General features: G+C 44.0%; 1 protein-coding gene across 1 annotated transcript in view; it reads right to left on the bottom strand.

The window, feature by feature from the left end:
* Positions 1-6,090: 6,090 nt before the first annotated feature.
* OXA1L (OXA1L mitochondrial inner membrane protein) overlaps positions 6,091-19,448 on the bottom strand; it is a 30,672-nt gene continuing 17,314 nt past the window's right edge. The window contains exons 9-10 of the mRNA XM_069761533.1: positions 6,504-6,584; positions 6,091-6,343 (exon numbers count right to left, since the gene is read on the bottom strand). Coding sequence (XP_069617634.1) covers positions 6,237-6,343; positions 6,504-6,584 — 188 coding nt within the window. The 3' untranslated portion in view covers positions 6,091-6,236. The remainder of the gene's footprint in view (positions 6,344-6,503; positions 6,585-19,448) is intronic.

Below are 19,448 nucleotides of genomic sequence, written 5' to 3'. Positions count from 1 at the left end.
TCAATCTATGGTAAAAAGGACCTGGCAGCATTATTTCCCAGGTCAATAAGACTTGCATAGTTTTTGTTTTTAAAATCACTTTACGGATTACAAAAGTCATTGTTTGTATTAAATAAAAAAATAATAATTTGGGACGACCTGACTTTTAGCGATACCGATTTGAGGTGCACAACATTTTGAACAGTTTTTATTGATTTTTTTTTTGTCACTAAAGGTGTTTACTGTATGGGGAACTCATTTTATACTTTGATAAACTGTACTTTTATGGACACAGCAATACCAAATGTTTATTTTCTTTATTAATGGGAGAAAAGTAGGGCGATTCAACATTTTCACCCATCTCTGTTTGACATGCAGTACAGACCATGAGGTACTGATCTGCCGCGGGTCTCACCATGTTGGGTCAGGAGACCTGTGGCCAATCCAAACATTGTGGTGTGTACACAGACAAACATGGATGTATAAAACTGGCCCTAATAAGAGAGGTTATTTAGTAGCTGCAAGAATGCATTGTACAGCTCTGTGTCCCGCTGCCGCAAAACATCACAATATGCACCTCAGTCCCTTTACCCTGCTCTTCAAAAATGGCTCTGTAGCAGCTGAAAGGTACATGAGAAGGAATTAATAAGTCTCATTGTGTTCCTTAAGTTTACCAAGCTTGCATTTATGTGGTCATTGAACTCTGGTGAGAAAAGGATCATACATTAAAATTCAACTGGATGTATCGCAATCATGTTCTATTGGCAGTTTAGGCTGATGTTAATTTAAGGTGTATGGTGGCCTTTGGTCTCTAAACACCAGAACCATGGATGTGAAACAAAGTCATCAAGACCTGACTGAAGTGAAGAAATTCAGCTTTAATTTATTAACAATTTGCATTACCATATATAAATTATTTTTTACATTTACCTCCAAAGTCATTGAAAAGAATTATCACATATATAAGAATTATTTTTAATAATTAGATACCAGAGTTTTCTCCTTTGAGATACTTTACCGGGCGCTTATTATTTGTGTTTCTAATATAAGATCCCATCTAGGAATGTCCCGATTTGGGTACACCTTGATGCGGTGGGATGGCTTTTACAATTTATTTTAAATAAAAAAAGAAACAGGATCTACTAAAGTACCCCATGATAGAGAATATATATATACACATATATACACTAGATGGTGGCCCGATTCTAACGTATCGGGTATTCTAGAATATGTAGGTAGTATATAGCACAGGCTACGTGCTATATTGCAGTGACGTAGTATATAACATAGCTACGTAGTATATAAGAGAGCTAAATAGTATGTCACACAGCGTACGTAGTATATAGCAAAGCTATATAGTATATAACACAGCCACGTAGTGTATTGCACAGGTATGTAGTATATTGGTCAGCCACGTAGTATATAGCAGAGCCAAATAGTATATAACATAGGCACAAAGTATATGATTCGTATGATTGACGAGTATCTCCAACCTTTGATCCCAAGAATTCCAGGGTACCTTAAAGACACCTCAACAGTTTTAAAGGTTTTTGATACTTTTCAATGGTGTCATAATTATTCTTTTGTAACTTGCGATGTCACAAATTTATATTCATGCATTCCCCATTCTTTGGCTATGACAGCAATTGAACATCATCTAAGTAAGTATAGTAGCTATTCAGATTCATTGAAATGGTTCATTCTTGCGTCTCTACATTATTTACTAAAGCATAATTTTTTTATGTTTCAAAATGAGTACTTCATCCAGACCATGGGTGCTCCTATGGGGTCTAAGTTCTCCCCATCTTTAGCCCTTTTATTTATGGCATGGTGGGAAGAAACCTACATATTCACAGATGACAATCCATTTCTCCCATACCTTAATTGGTATGGGAGATTTGTGGATGATATTCTGCTAATTTGGCAAGGGGGTGTGACTAAGTTTTCTGATTTCATGCTCTATTTGAATAACAACAAGTGTAACCTGCGTTTCACCAGCGGCATTCCATCGGACGAGGTTTCATTCTTGGATGTGCTCCTTACAGGCAGCAATACAACACATAGGGTTAATACTTCTCTTTATAGAAAAGACAATTCTGGAAACACAATCCTGATGTCTTCAAGCGCACACCCTCGACATACCATTCATGCCATTCCTAGGGGTGAGCTCACGAGAGCGAGAAGAATTTGCTCTAGTGAAGAAAATTTCCACAAGGAAAGTCGTCTTATTTCTAATAAGTTATTTGATAGGGGATATAAACAATCCAATATAAGACATGCATTCAGATATGTTTCCAAAATTCCACGTGCTGATTTATTGTATTCTGAAAATGAAAACGCAAGTGCCGCTCCTGAAATGCAGATTACTTTTTCTACCGCTTATAGCAGCCAGTACAATAAAATTAAACAGATCATTCTTAAATATCTCCCTGTAGTCAATCAGGACAAATCTTTATGCACAATTCTTCAGAATGGATGCAGAGTAGTGGCTAGGAGAGGTTGCAAACTGGGGAATATTTGGTCTCCCGGTATGGTGCGCCAGAAAAAAACTCCCACATCATGGCTATCAATAAAAGGTTTTTTTCAAATATTCTGGTAACAGCTGTAATGTCTGCCAATTTGCAGACAACAAAAGAACTACTTTTTCCTCGAATCACAATGTTACTTACAATATAAAATCATTTATTAATTGTGATTCTGACCACGTTATATGCTGCATAAAATGTAAGGCTTGCAACATTTGCTATATAGGTTACACCACAAGGAAAATCAAAAAAAAGAATTTCAGATCACATAGCTAATATAAATAACAATAATTTAGGTTATTCTGGGGCTACGAAACATTTTATTTCTGTTCATAAAGGAGACCTATCAGATTTTTCATTTTTTGGCATAGAAAGGGTTAGTCAGTCACCTAGAGATGGAGATTGGAAGAAACAATTAGCACTGCGGGAAGCCTTTTGGATTCTGACTTTAGACACTAAACATCCACACGGTATGAATTACAGGAACGACCTTTTTTACATATATTGAACTAACAGATAGATTTTGCGGCAATTTACAGTATATATTTATGCAATTTCAATGTATTTTATATAGGAGAAAAAAAGTCTTGTTATGTGTGTTTAGCTGCAGCTTTTTTCAATGTAATTGATTGCTATGTCTGTGATTGGTTCCTTGCTATATATAAACCTGTTCATCTATATGGTATTAGTTCCTATGACTAAGGGCGCCGTGGTGCGCCAGAAACGCGTCAGGCAGAGAGAGTCTCTCTCTCTCTTTTTTAATATTGTTTTTTAAAATGCTCTAATAAATTTTGGATATTTTACTTACACTGGATGGACGTGCTGGATATTCCCTTTTCCTTTTTTTTTCCACAAAGTATATTGTAGAGCCATGTAGTATATTGCACAGGCACATAGTGTATTGCACAGCTATGTAGTATATTGGGCAGCGACGTAGTATATAACAGCCACGTAGTATATTGTAGAGGCACGTAATATATTGCATAGCTACGTAGTATATTGCACAGCCACGTAGTATATAACAGAGCCACGTAGTATACTGCAGTCGACGTAGTATATTGCACAGCCACGTTGTATATTGCCCAGCTACATAGTCTATAGCACAGACATATAGTATATAACATTGTCCACGCAGTATATAACACAGCCCACGTAGTATATAGCAATGTGGGCACTATATGCGTGGTTAAAAAAAACTTAAAACATATGCTCACCTTCCGAAGGCCCCTTGTAGTCCTGGCGCCTGTGTGCGGTGCACGTGGCAGCTTCCGGTCCCAGGGTTGGTATGAGCGCAGGACCTGTGATGACGTTGCGGTCACATGACGGTGACGTCATGGCATGTCCTTCTCCCAGAGCATCCTTGGCATCTGGACCTGTCGCTTGCACTGCCGAGGACAACGCGTGACGTCGGATGGTGAGAATAACCTTTTTTTTTATTATTATTATTTGTAACATTACATCTTTTTACTATTGATGCTGCCTACGCAGCATCAATAGTAAAAAGTTGGTCACACAGGGTTAATAGCTGCGGTAACGGAGTGCGTAACACCGCGGTCCGTTACCACTGGCATTAACCCTGTGTGAGCGTTCAGCGCTGACTCCAGGGCACTAAAGCAGCGGCCATTTCGCTGCCAGACTATGGCCGTTGCTGATCGTGGCAATGGTCGTGGGCGTTTTGCCACGACCAATCAGCGACTTGGATTTCCAAGACAGACAGAGGCCGCGACCAATTAATATCCGTGACAGACAGAAAGACGGAAGTGACCCTTAGACAATTATATAGTAGATATATATTACATTTTACTTACAGCAGGGTATTTGCTCATTTTGTTTCCATCTTGGGTATTTTGTGGGCATTTCTGTCTTTAGTTTGGTTTTCAGTCAGAGTTGCGGTAAGGTGACTATGTAAGTTCTTCGGTTGCGTTTGTGTTATGTTTTGGTTGTTATCGATCAGTGTTGTTCAACCAGTTCTGCAGGATATTCTGATTCTAAGCAAATTACATGGCACTTGTGAACTCATTCTCCTAGCCACATTGTTAGGATACACAAGTGACTCAAGCCCCTTGGGGGCATAATCTGTGGTATACGCTATGCTGTGTGGGATGCTTCAGAGCATGAGCTCTTCCTTTCCATCATATTACTGTCTTCCCATTGTTTTGGTACAAGTCAATCATGGCTGTTTCAGTCCATATATTCCGGTTTCAGAACTCGGCAACTTTTTTAGACATTTCCTAATAAAGTCTAATGTGGCCTACTGTACAAGAGTTACCGGTGGCTTCGATCGTGGATAAACCCGCTGACCTTGTATTTAAGAAGATATTGGACAATGATATGAATGTAGAAAATCAGCCACACTCACACAAAGGATTTCAGTTTGATTTAACACAATAGTTCATCATAGTGCTAGATAAGGGGACAGAAAAGCAACAAGTAGTGCTAGAAGCTTGACATTTCGACCCGTCCTGGGTCTTTTTCAAGATTGCAGTTTGAGAGAAAAGCCCTGCAGGAAGGACTTTGGTGTGTCAGTGTGGAGTTTGCATGGTGTAAAGTAGACCGCTCTGCAAAAGCTCTGCCTTTGTGAGGGAACACAGAGCCCGGCGGAGCAAACGCCTTGCACCCTGCAGATTAATACAGTGGTGTGGTTACCTCAGCAACCAAACGCATTTATGGACTGTTTTGTTTCCCGGTTGTGATCCGGAGGATACCATTTCTTTTGTTTGCAAGTTTTTGGACATTAAACCTAGGTTTACTTTCAACTTTCCTGGGTCACTACCTCATCACTGCACAGCGTGAACACCGCTGCACTACAACATTACCAGAAATAAACACTTGAAATAGATCACTCTTCTTGTAATGACCCTATGCAATATATGAGTTTCACTTTTTGTATTGAAGAACTGAAATAAATTAACTTTTTGATGATATTCTAATTTTATGAGAAGCACCTTTACTCATCAATGCCAAGTGCGCTCCATAATTCTCTACTGACAATGATAAGCTGACCTTAATGAGGGTGGTCTTGACGTGGCTAAATGATGGAAAGAAGTTTTTCTTTAACAGGAAAGGATTCTGTGATCTTCCACATTACTTGGCTTTAGACTCATGACAGGTCTTCCTGACAGCTACTATATATAAATGTAACACTTGGAATTACATACACTCTCCATTTTAAAATCTGCCATGAAATAATGAGGTATCTGGCTATACCGGACTATGAAATAGGTCAAAAATTGTCCAATTAGTTTTGAGAATAAGAAAATGAAGAAACCATGTAAAAAAAATAGTTGTAGCTACTAAACAATGAATGCAATATTTCTTTATAAAGTGTATAGTCCACACTTCAATCACATCTTGATGACCATGCTTCCCGTCCATTGAACTGGTGTATAAAGGCGATATATATTAATCACCAAGATAGCGTGTTGTACTGAAAGCAAAGTTAAAGGGGCAAATTAATACTACAATGTCATAAGCGTCCAAGTCGTTTTAAAAATGTCTAAGAATGAGACATCATCTTAATAGTTGTGGGGTGTGCTTCAGTCATATTTCACATCCAGACATCCAATGATACAATGTTACTCCTAAATATTACACAGGATCCAATGTTTATTCATCCGGGATCTACTTGGTCATTTATTTTTTCTCTCAGAGTCCTGGGAAAGTTCACTTAATGCCACATGAGCCTGGCAAAGCTTATTCAGTTCATCATGACTGGGTACATAGGTATGTGGTTCATCCAATTGTGTCTTGCCACGGTTTAGTTTTATTTTTGTTTGGAGATACCGGTGTCTTCTCACACTGCTGCAAAGGATTTTGAGCAAAGGTCTGTCGCAGTGGTCCTATAAAAAGGAAAACTTATAGTTAATGAGAGTCTCCTCCCCACCACCCTAACAATATTAGAGGTGCTTGATTCCACCATGCTCATCTATCAGATCCACTTACAGCCACCTAAATCTGACTACATTATAGCTGTACATGTAGTATTGGCATCATGCTAACCTTTCGCTGCAATGTCCAGGTGATGTTTTATTTTGTGTTCTCTATCATCCAGTTGCTGAGCTAGTTGTGCGTTCTTCCAACCTATAAGACAAAAAGTGGAGATGATCACTGAAAGAAATTTGTATGTGCTGGCTTCCTTTAACTCTCCAAAAACACACTGATGGGTTAATCGGCTTCCTATAAAATCGCTATCTTTTATGATCTGAACAATGATATCAGTGTAAAGCGCGGTGGAATCTGTTGGTCATGCACGTGCCCTGCTATTCCACTTGAAGTTGGAGCTTAACCCCTTTACCCCCAAGGGTGGTTTGCACGTTAATGACCGGGCCAATTTTTACAATTCTGACCACTGTCCCTTTATGAGGTTATAACTCTGGAACGCTTCAACGGATCCCAATGATTCTGACATTGTTTTCTCGTGACATATTGTACTTCATGATAGTGGTAAAATTTCTTTGATATTACCTGCATTTATTTGTCAAACGGAAATTTGGCGAAAATTTTGAAAATTTTGCAATTTTCCAACTTTGAATTTTTATGCAATTAAATCACAGAGATATGTCACACAAAATACTTAAGTAACATTTCCCACATGTCTACTTTACATCAGCACAATTTTGGAACCACATTTTTTTTTTGTTAGGGAGTTATATGGATTAAAAGTTGACCAGCAATTTCTCATTTTTATAACACCATTTTTTTTTTTGGGACCACATCTCATTTGAAGTCATTTTGAGGGGTCTATATGATAGAAAATAACCAAGTGTGACACCATTCTAAAAACTGCACCCCCTCAAGGTGCTCAAAACCACATTCAAGAAGTTTATTAACCCTTCTGGTGCTTCACAGGAATTTTTGGAATGTTTAAATAAAAATGAACATTTAACTTTTTTTCTCAAAAATTAGATTTTCGCCCCCAATTTTTTATTTTCCCAAGGGTAAGAGAAGAAATTGGACCCCAAAAGTTGTTGTACAATTTGTCCTAAGTACGCTGATACCCCATATGTGGGGATAAACCACTGTTTGGGCGCATGGGAGAGCTCGGAAGGGAAGGAGCGCCGTTTGACTTTTCAATGCAAAACTGACAGGAATTGAGATGGGATGCCATGTTGCATTTGGAGAGCCACTGATGTGCCTAAACATTGAATCCCCCCACAAGTGAGACCATTTTGGAAAGTAGACCCCCTAAGGAACTTATCTAGATGTGTGGTGAGCGCTTTGACCCACCAAGGGCTTCACAGAAGTTTATAATGCAGAGCCGTAAAAATAAAACAAATTTTTTTCCCACAAAATTTTTTTAGCCTCCAGTTTTGTATTTTCCCGAGGGTAACAGGAGAAATTGGACCCCAAAAGTTGTTGTCCAATTTGTCCTGAGTGCGCTCATACCCCATATGTGGGGGGGAACCACCGTTTGGACGCATGGGAGGGCTCGGAAGGGAAGGAGCGCCATTTGGAATGCAGACTTAGATGGAATGGTCTGCAGGCGTCACATTGCGTTTGCAGAGCCCCTAATGTACCTAAACAGTAGAAACCCCCCACAAGTGACACCATTTTGGAAAGTAGACCCCCTAAGGAACTCATCTAGATGTGTTGTGAGAGCTTTGAACCCCCAAGTGTTTCACTACAGTTTATAACGCAGAGCCGTGAAAAAAAAAATCTTTCCCCCAAAAATTATTTTTTAGCCCCCAGTTTTGTATTTTCCCAAGCGTAACAGGAGAAATTGGACCCCAAAAGTTGTTGTTCTATTTTTCCTGAGTATGCTGATACCCCATATGTTGGGGTAAACCCCTGTTTGGTCACACGGGAGAGCTCGGAAGGGAAGGAGCACTGTTTTACTTTTTCAACGCAGAATTGGCTGGAAATGAGATCGGACGCCATTTCGCGTTTGGAGAGCCCCTGATGTGCCTAAACAGTGGAAACCCCCCAAATATAACTGAAACCCTAATCCAAACACACCCCTAACTACACCTCTAACCCTGACACACCCCTAACCCTAATCCCAACCCTATTCCCAACCGTAAATGTAATCTAAACCCTAACCGTAACTTTAGCCCCAACCCTAACCCAAACTTTAGCCCCAACCCTAACCCTAGCCCTAATGGGAAAATGGAAAATAAATACATTTTTTTAATTTTTCCCTAACTAAGAGGGTGATGAAGGGGGGTTTGATTTACTTTTATAGCGTTTTTTTTAGCGGATTTTTATGATTGGCCGCCGTCACACACTGAAAGACGCTTTTTATTGCAAAAAATATTTTTTGCGTTGCCACATTTTGAGAGCTATAATTTTTCAATATTTTGGTCCAGAGTCATGTGAGGTCTTGTTTTTTGCGGGACGAGTTGACATTTTTATTGGTAACATTTTCGGGCACGTGACATGTTTTGATCGCTTTTTATTCCGATTTTTGTGAGGCAGAATGACCAAAAACCAGCTATTCATGAATTTCTTTTGGGGGAGGCGTTTATACCGTTCCGCGTTTGATAAAATTGATAAAGCAGTTTTATTCTTCAGGTCAGTACGATTACAGCGCTACCTCATTTATATCATTTTTTTATGTTTTGGCGCTTTTATACGATAAAAATTATTTTATAGAAAAAATAGTTTTTTTGGCATCGCTATATTCTCAGGACTATAACTTTTATTTTTTTGCTGATGATGCTGTATGGCGGCTCGTTTTTTGCGGGACAAGATGACGTTTTCAGCGGTACCATGGTTATTTCTATCCGTCTTTTTGGTCGCGTGTTATTCCACTTTTTGTTCGGCGGTATGATAATAAAGCGTTTTTTGCCTCTTTTTTCTTTCGGTGTTTACTGAAGGGGTTAACTAGTGGGCCCGTTTTATAGGTCGGGTCGTTACAGACGCGGCGATACTAAGTATGTGCACTTTTATTGTTTTTTTTTATTATTTAGATAAAGAAATGTATTTATGGGAATAATATATTTTTTTTTCTTCATTATTTAGGAATTTTTTATTTATTTATTTATTTTTTTAAACATCACAGATCGCTGATCTGACAATTTGCACAGCACTCTCTGAGATCAGTGATCTGACTTACAGGGCTGCAGGCTTACCAAGCGCCATCTCTGAGCAGGCACTTGGTAAGCCACCTCCCTCCCTGCAGGACCCGGATGCCGCGGCCATCTTGGATCCGGGGCCTGCAGCGCGGAAGGAGGTAGGAGACCCTCGGAGCAACGCGATCACATCGCGTTGCTGCGGGGGTCTCAGGGAAGCACGCAGGGAGCCCCTTCCCTGCGCGATGCTTCCCTGTACCGCCGGCACACCGCGATCATGTTTGATCGCGGTGTGCCGGGGGCGGCTGTGATAGGCATCTGACACCCGGCCGCGATCGGCCGAGCTCCCCCCGTGAGTACGGCCGATCGCGTATGACGTACTATCCCGTCAGTGGGCATACGGGCCCACCCCACCTCAACGGGATAGTACGTCAGATGTCAGAAAGGGGTTAAGGTACCAAGACAGTTGACACGGTGTTGTGCCCACTGATCAGTGCTGTGGACTTGAAAGGAGCAGAAGGTATTATTATTATTATTTATTGTTATAGCGCCATTTATTCCATGGCGCTTTACATGTGAGGAGGGGTATACATAATGAAAACAAGTACAATAATCTTAAACAATACAAGTCATAACTGGTACAGGAGGAATGAGGACCCTGCCCGCGAGGGCTCACAATCTATAAGGGATGGGTGAGAATACAGTAGGTGAGGGTAGAGATGGTCATGCAGCGGTTTGGTCGATCGGTGGTAGCTGCAGGTTGTAGGCTTGTCTGAAGAGGTGGGTCTTCAGGTTCTTTTTGAAGGTTTCGATGGTAGGCGAGAGTCTGATGTGTTGTGGTAGAGGGTTCCAGAGTAGGGGTGATACGCGAGAGAAATCTTGTATACGATTGTGGGAAGAGGAGATAAGAGGGGAGTAGAGTAGGAGATCTTGTGAGGATCGGAGGTTGCGGGTAGGTAAGTACCGGGAGACGAGGTCACAGATGTATGGAGGAGACAGGTTGTGGATGGCTTTGTACGTCGTGGTTAGGGTTTTGTAGTGGAGTATCTGGGCAATGGGGAGCCAGTGAAGGGATTGACAGAGGGGAGAGGCCGGGGAATAGCGGGGGGACAGGTGGATTAGTCGGGCAGCAGAGTTTAGAATAGATTGGAGGGGTGCGAGAGTGTTAGCGGGGAGGCCACAGAGCAGGAGGTTGCAGTAGTCAAGGCGAGAGATGATGAGGGCATGGACTAGGGTTTTTGCAGATTCATGGTTGAGGAATGAACGGATTCGTGAAATATTTTTGAGTTGCAGTCGGCAGGAAGTGGAAAGGGCTTGGATATGTGGTTTGAAGGAGAGATCAGCGTCAAGGATTACCCCGAGGCAGCGAGCTTGTGGGACTGGGGAGAGTGGGCAGCCATTTACTGTAATGGATAGGTTCGTTGGGGGGGGGTCGCGTGAGATGGGGGAAAGATGATGAATTCTGTTTTGTCCATGTTAAGTTTCAAAAATCTAGCGGAGAAGAAGGATGAAATAGTGGACAGACATTGAGGGATTCTGGTTAGAAGGGAGGTGATATCTGGTCCAGAGATGTAGATCTGTGTGTCGTCAGCATAGAGGTGATACTGAAAGCCATGAGATTCTATGAGCTGTCCCAGGCCAAAGGTGTAAATGGAGAAGAGCAAGGGCCCAAGGACTGAACCTTGTGGGACTCCGACAGATAGAGGGCGAGGTGAGGAGGTGGTGTGTGAGTGGGAGACGCTGAATGTCCGGTCTGTTAGGTATGATGAGATCCATGATAGGGCCAAGTCTGCGATGCCAAGGGATGAGAGAGTTTGTAATAATAGGGAATGGTCCACTGTGTCAAAGGCAGCCGACAGATCGAGGAGGAGGAGGAGGACAGAGTAGTGTCGCTTGCTCTCAGGTATCAGGCACAACCTGAGAAAAATGGACTTCAAGTGGTTTCAAAGTTCAATTTATTCAATACATTTTCGAATAATAATAAGTTCCACAATTGGAGGTGTGTAAATGAAATGTTCCTGTGCTGAGATAATCTTAATGTGCCCCTGCTGTGTACTGTGTAATGGCCGTGCAAGAACATGGTCTGATCATACCACAGCTCCTGTGCAGGGGAAGAGGCAAAAGAGACTATACAGACAGGGCAGCACTGGATAACAGCTGATTTTTTTGTGAGGTAAAACTTTTCTCTGCCTATTTTCAAGGTTTTACCTCACTCTGATGTAATGTCTGTATTGTCTTTTTCTTCCTCCCCTGCCCAGGAGCTGTGGTATCATCAGACCATGTTCCTGCACGGTCAGACACAGCCATTACACAGTACACAGCAGGGACACATGTATAAGATGATCTCAGCATAGGAGCATTTTATTTACACACATCCAATTGTGGAACTTATTATTATTCCAAGATCTATTCATTAAAATCTCATTAAATTCATTAACTCATCTCTTCAGGAAAGCCTACAGCCTGCACTGACACCGCTGCTGCCTCATAACTATCGAAGCTACCGCCTCACCAACACCGGAGCTACCGCCTCACCAACACCGGAGCTCCTGCAACCCTCAACCTACTGTCTCCTTCCCCATAATCCTGTAGAATGTAAGCCCGCAAGGGCAGGGTCCTCGCCCCTCTGTATCAGTCCGTCATTGTTAGTTTGTTTACTGTATGTGATATTTGTAACTTGTATGTAACCCCTTCTCATGTACAGCACCATGGAATCAATGGTGCTATATAAATAAATAATAATAATAATAATTAAAATGACATAACAACCCTTCAATGTAAGGAATGTTAAGAAACCCAAAAGATAAATGAAAACATTAGACAGAGATATAACAGTGAATGTAAGAGACCAATGTATTTTATTCACATCTGCAATGCGATTTTCACTATAAAAGAAAACCAAACTGCAGTGCCAGATGAACTATGATGCTTCAGGTCAGGCGATCAATGGTCAGTCCGGAAACCGCAGCCCAGGATATATGGACAATTAGGTGCAATATTCTACAGATTTTCTGCCCCATAATCTGCAGGGTATCCACAAAGGCGGTGTGAAGGGCTATTTTACCCCAATTCAATGAAGGATCCTCTGACGCAGGCGTTACCAGCACCTTTGTGCAGAATATCTGAACTTCAGGACTCTAAATTGCACTTTTGACCCCTTTCCGACCTCGGACGGGATAGTACATCCGAGGTCAGATCCCCTGCTTTGATGTGGGCTCCGGCGGTGAGCCCACATCAAAGCCGGGACATGTCAGCTGTTCAAAACAGCTGACATGTACCTGCAATAGCGGTGGGTGGAATCGCGATTCACCCGCCGCTATTAACTAGTTAAATGCCGCTGTCAAACGCTGACAGTGGCATTAAACTAAAGCTTCCGGTCAACCGGACGGAAATGCGCTCATCGCTGACCCCCGTCACGTGATCGGGGGTCAGCGATGCATCGGCGTAGTAACCAGAGGTCTCAAGGAGACCTCTATGGTTGTTGATGCCGGAGTGCTATGAGCACCACCCTGTGGTCGGCACTCATAGCAATGCAGGTCTAAGGGGTAACGTTTCTCCTTATGGAGAGTGACATACCAGCTGGCTTGTCAAGGTAAGGAGGCTTATTCGCCCTGCAATGCTCCTCTGTGAAATTAAATGAGGCAATTTGCATGGCAATGCAACAATTCTACTACATAGGGGCGATCTGAGCTTTGCACAGGCGATCGAGTTGTGCCAGCTTCTAGCCTCCCATGGAGGCTATTAAAGCATGGCAAAAGTTAAAAAAAAAAGAAAAAAAAAAAAAAAAGGAATTTTTGTGTACTCACCGTAAAATCCTTTTCTCCGAGCCATTCATTGGGGGAAACAGACCGTGGGTGTATGCTGCTGCCAATAGGAGGCTGACACTAAGTGATACAAAAAAAAGTTAGCTCCTCCCCTGCAGCATATACCTTCCTGCTGGCCCTCAGCTAACCAGTTTGGGGCAAAAGCAGTAGGAGATCAATAACAATATAAAGTATAGCATTATATATGAGAGTATAGCATGTCAAACTATAAAACAAGCAGAAGCTAATAACAGGGTGGGAGCTGTGTCCCCCAATGAATGGCTCGGAGAAAAGGATTTTACGGTGAGTACACAAAAATCCCTATTTATCCTTCGCCTCATTGGGGGACACAGACCGTGGGACGTCCCAAAGCAGTCCCTGGGTGGGTACAACATCAGATCAGGCCCTGTGTAACCGCTACTTACAAGAGCACCACCGTGGCCTGCAGAGTCGGCCTGCCCAAACTCACTTATGCGGAAGTCTGGGAATTATAGTGCTTCAAGACTGCATGTGGACTGGACGAACCCGCAAGCTTGCAGGCGTGCTTTACGGACGTCTGGTGCCAAGAGCCCAAGAAACCTCGATCGACAGAGTGGAGTGGAGTTAGGCTGACGCCTAACCCGGAAGGACTCTTGGATGGTGGAACGAATCCACCAGGCTAACATGGCCGATAAAATGGCTAAACCCTTCCTGTAACCGTCAGGAAGCCTTCCTCTGACCGTCAGGAAGCCCAAATAAGGTGTCCAACCTTCAGATGGACGCCGTGCACGATACGTACATACTCAGAGCACTCACTTCTTCCAGAATATGGAGAACCCATCCCTCCCGTTTTATGGACTGGTGCCTAAAGAGATGAGGGAAGAACGATGCCCTCGTAACATTGGGAATACAATACTATCATGGTAACAAGGGACGGGGATGGCCTGAGGACAACCTTGCCTTGATAGCAATAAGGAAAAAAGTCTGAAAGAACAGAGCGTCTAGCTCTGAAGACTTGTCAGGATGACGAGATCGCAGAGAAAAAAGGGGCGACCTTCACTGATAGTAAAGTCTGTCGGGATCAAAATAAAAGGAGTCTACTGTAAGACTCCCAGGAACATTTTTTTTTTTTCTTTTTTCGGGCATGCGCAGCTTGCGCTGCCCTTCGGACCTGGCACCACAGAAGAACCAAAGCTTTCACTGCAATTGCTTTTGGATCTTGAGGCCGATCCATGAATACGAGTACATTGGCGTTCAGTCTGGCGTTGTAGTCTGATCTACATCTGGAGTGCCCCAGTGAAGACAGATCTTATGGAAGACTTCCGGGAGAAATTCCCACTCACTTGAGGCGGGACCCTGATGGCTGAGGAAGTCTACCGTCTAGAGATCTACTCCTGGGATGTGTACTGCCGAGATCACCGAACGATAGATCTCAGCCCATCAGAGAATGTGAGGTACCTCGTCCATGCTGCCTGACCAAGGGTACCTGCTAGATGATTGACGTATGGCACAGCCGTGGCATTATCCAATTGAATTTGGATGGGGTGACCCGCCAGAAGGCAGAGGACCTGCTCTAGGACTAGCCGTATCATTCAGATCCCCAGAACAAAACAAAAAAAACAAACAAACAAAAAAAAATATCGGGAGAAGAAGGCTGGCATCGGTAGTCACTAATAATCATTGAACCGGAAGGAACTCCCCAGGATAAGGAGGAAGCTCAGAGACTATCCTCTGAAAGCCTGTTTGACCTACAGAAAACGAACGGAGAGAAGGAAACAGCTTCCATTGCTGTCACCTTTTTTCCTCATGACCCTCCCAGCAAATCGAATATGAGTGATCAAGTAAGTGAGTTCTGAGTTGAAGGACCACGACCTGGTCTCAAGGGAGAAATACCAACCCTCTGGAAGTGTCCAGGATCATCGTCAAAAAGGACATCTACTGGGCTGGAAAAGAGGGAAACCTGTCTAGATGAAGCTGCCAGCCCAGGATAGAGGGTATAGCAATTGATATAGACGACTCAGCGTAGTCCTGGAAGAGCGGCTAGAAAGTCGATTGGATAGGGCAGGACGACCTCGATTCTAGGGTGCAAGAGGAACATGACAGCCGCCATAACCACTGCGAACACTCAAGGTGCAGTAGCAAGGCCGAAGGACAAGGTCGTGACTTGAAAATGTTGTTTGCAAATGGAAAAGTGAAGGAATTTTTGAAGAGGGGAAAATAGGAATGTGAAGGTAAGCATCTCAAATGTTGGTGGATGCCAGAAAATCCACCCTTTTTCTGTTGAAGTAATGGCTGAGCGGAGGAACTCCATCCGAAGAAGGAGGACCATGTCCAGCTTAGTAAATGCTTGAGGTCCAGGATCAGTCTTATTTTTCGGTCCCCCTTTTTGGAACAAAGATCCCTTAGATCTAGACCGTCCTGGACAATTCTTCCACTGCTGGTTGGGTCTATAGGAAACATGCAATCCTAGGGAGTGATGTCAAACTTTTTGAATGCAGAGTACGCTTCCATACTCTGAGCTATAATGCCCTTCTGGGTGTAATAAGAAAGATAAGTGAAAGCGGTCAGAGGGGAGCGCAGAGGAATCGACCCAGGGAAGGGGAGATGAAAGGGAGTTGTCGAGCACCACCGCAGCTCCAGCTGAATACCTCCAAAAGGAGGATAAGAGCGTGTGTCAAACAGAAATCAGTCCCAGGAGCGCTGAAGGAAACTCAGACAACATATGTAGTTTACCACAACGCGTTTTGACGGTAACCACCGTCTTCTTCAGGTGGGAGTTCCCACCTGAAGAAGACGGTGGTTACCGTCGAAACGCGTTGTGGTAAACTACATATGTTGTCAGTTTCCTTCAGCGCTCCTGGGACTGATTTCTGTTTGACACACATTTCTGGGTGTAATGGCATTTGCTGCTGACAGCGCAGCACAACTAGCTGCATCCGAGAGGCGTGAACCATCTAGTCTCCCGCTCAAGAAATTTTGATTGACCAGCTGTACTGTCTTCAGGAAAAGGTTGCTGATGTGAATCAAAGTAGTTAAGGTCTCTGACCAGGAGACCACTGCTCGAGCAACCCATGTGGTGGCTAAGGAAGGGTAGAGCACTGAACCCGAGGCTGCAAGACGGACCGAACCAGATTTGCTATCTGACAGTCCGTTGTAATTTTAATTGATGACCCATCGGGCAGGAATACTGGTAGACAAACCACAGGAGGCTCTACCCGGTTAATCTGGCAAGTGGCAGAATGCGCGGCTGCATCCAGGAGGTCAGGAAAAGCTGTTTCTGGCTACCTCCGCTCTCTTTTGACAGTGCAGAATTAAAATGATGCACCCTCGATGTACCACCCTCTTAACAGGGAAGTGGAGAGGGATCGTCCGCCTTCTTGCATCATCTGCTAAATAGAGGAGTTGCAGAGGGGGGTGCATGGACGCCAAAAAAGGGTGCCAATGCACATCCACAGTTCAGGTCACCAGGTGGATAGGGCTGGTTCCGGTGTTAGGCCTGGCTGCAGAAGAGTATACATGGAGGCGACACTCCATGTGCTCGTCTATTGATGGTGTGGGGAGATCGGTGCCCTTTAAAAGGACCCGTCGCCCCTAAGAATCAGACCAGGCATGGCATCCCATGTCGTAGGGGGGTATATGTGGAGGGGACACCCCACGTGTTTGCATATTGGCTGAAAAAGGATACCGCGCTTGCAGAGGCTTCTGTCCAGTGGATCGCTTATCCGGACGCTCCCTTTCCGGGTGAATGACAAATGCTCTGTGAGGGAGTTTAGTCTCCTTATGAGGGACACTGCGTGATATGGAGTAGAACCATAGCCCTCAATCAATCAACAGAGATTGGTTGATGATATAAATAGGCAAATCCATCCTTTCCTGAAGCTCTGGTGAGTCCAGATCCAAGGCAGTATCTGATCCATATCAGAGTCTTGTTCTCAGGAAATCATTGGTGAGGGAGATCAGGAAATGAAGCTTCCATTTTCTAGGCGCCTGTACGTTTCTAGAATACTTGTGGCCCCTGCTAGCCAACGGCTCCCATGTAAGAGGAACCATATATATCGGTCCTGCGAGCACTCCGAGCCACAGAGTGTTCACGGAGGGCTTCAATCTCTTGATCAGAGAAGCCATGGGATGTGGCAGTGATGAAGCCCACTCAGGGGAAATATGGTACTCTGGTATAAGCTGGGATCGGCGGCAGAGGGTTCCTGAGTTCATTTAGGGTGACCAGCTTCGGACTGGTCATGTGCCTTTTAGACAAGGGAATGCTAGTCAAATGCCTTTAAGACCCGGAAATGCTGGTCATGTGCCTTTTAGACCAGGGAATCTTGATCATGTGCCTTTAAAACCAGGGAATACTGGTCATGTGCCTCCATTAAGACCGGGGAATAATACGGGTCATTCATGTAAGTACAGGAGGGAAGAGAGCAGTATTTCCTTACCCGGCTGCAGAGTCGTTGTGCCCCTTTTACTGCAAAAAACCATCGCCCCTGCCGGCCGGGTGGACCAAGATGGCCACCGGTAGATGCAGAGGTGATAAAGTCTCGCAGAGAGCGAGAGGAGCCAATTTGGGGGCGGAGCCACATACACGATGTGGGTGGAGTCACGTGACTTCCATGAATAGGCCCATGCCGGGGCCTAAATTTCTGCAGCCGGCGGGAGCAATACCAGGGGTAGAATAGAGGGGCAGTGGGCCAAGAAAAGCGAACGCTCCCGTGCCAGACAGAAAACTCCAGAAAAGATGGGCGGAGCTGCCTTAGCATGCCATAGTGCGGGCGCAACTTCCGGGATGCGGCATACACATCGGCCGAAGACGGGAGCTAAATTTTTGCAGCCAGCCGGAGCGTTACCTTAGGGAGGTGGGCCACAGGGAAGCTGCGGCTGCCTGTCAGCATGTTAATATCCCACTGCAGGGGCCCATCGCTGACTGGATTCACTCACAATTGGTGCGCGTCCCGGCATGGAGCCGCCGCGGATGACTGTGCTGTTCTGCTGCAGGTCAGGTATTGCAGCGTGAACGGTGCAGGGATAAAGCGATAAACCTCAATCCATCATCTCTTTGTTAGGGAGGTGGAGATGAACCGTCCACCTCCTTGTGCCATCCGCTTTCACAAGGGTGGGACAGTGGGGGCTGCTCAGACGCCATAAAGAGGGGCCTCTGTACATCCACGGAGTTCAGTCCCCGGGTGGACAGGGCCAGTTGTCCGGCATTAGGGCTGGCTCCAGGAGAGGATACATAGAGGCGACAATCCATGTGCTCGCCCGTTGCTGGTGTGGGGAGATCGGGACCCGAATGAACCGTCGCCCCGGAAGTGAGCTCAGGCATGGCTTCCCACGTCACAGGAGAAGGTACGGGGAGGCGACACTCCACGTTCTCGCCTGTTGATGGTTCGGGGGAGATCGGAACCTTGAAAGGATCCGTCGCCCCCTTCACTCTGTTAATTAAAAAAATAAAAATTTACAGAAAAGTAAAAAATAAAACAAGAACGATGGGGTCTGAACCAGACCCATGTGCCTCCTACAGACACTAAGCAAGAACTGGTTAACCGAGAGCCAGCAGGAAGGAATATGCTGCAGGGGAGGAGATCACTTTTTTTTGTATCACTTAGTGTCAGCCTCCTATTGGCAGCAGCATACACCCACGGTCTGTGTCCCCCAATGAGGCAAAGGAGAAAGTTTAAATCACCCCCCCTTTTGCACCATTCAAAATAAAGCAATGAAAAAAACAAAAAAACAAAACAAAAACAAATATACACATATTTGGTATCGCCGCGTTCAGAATTGTTTGATCTATCAATAAAAAAAAGGATTAACCTGATCGCTAAACAGCGTAGCGAGAAAGAAATTCGAAACGCCAGAATTAATTTTTTTGGTCACCGCAACATTGCATTAAAATGCAATAACAGGCGATCAAAAGAACTGCACAAAAGTGGTATCATTAAAAACGTCAGCTCGGTACGCAAAAAATAAGCAGACCCCAGATCACGAAAAATGGAGACGCTACGGGTATCGGAAAATGGCGCAACATTTTTTTTTTTTTTTTTTAGCAAAGTTTGGAATTTTTTTTCACCACTTCGATAAGACATAATCTTGACATATTTAGTGTTTATGAACTCATAATGCCCTGGAGTATCATAATGGCAGGTCAGTTTTAGCAT

Source organism: Ranitomeya imitator, chromosome 1 (assembly GCF_032444005.1).
Source record: "Ranitomeya imitator isolate aRanImi1 chromosome 1, aRanImi1.pri, whole genome shotgun sequence".
NCBI lineage: Eukaryota > Metazoa > Chordata > Amphibia > Anura > Dendrobatidae > Ranitomeya > Ranitomeya imitator.
The sequence above is the reverse complement of the archived record's forward strand: the minus strand, read 5'-3'. Positions and strand labels throughout refer to the sequence as shown.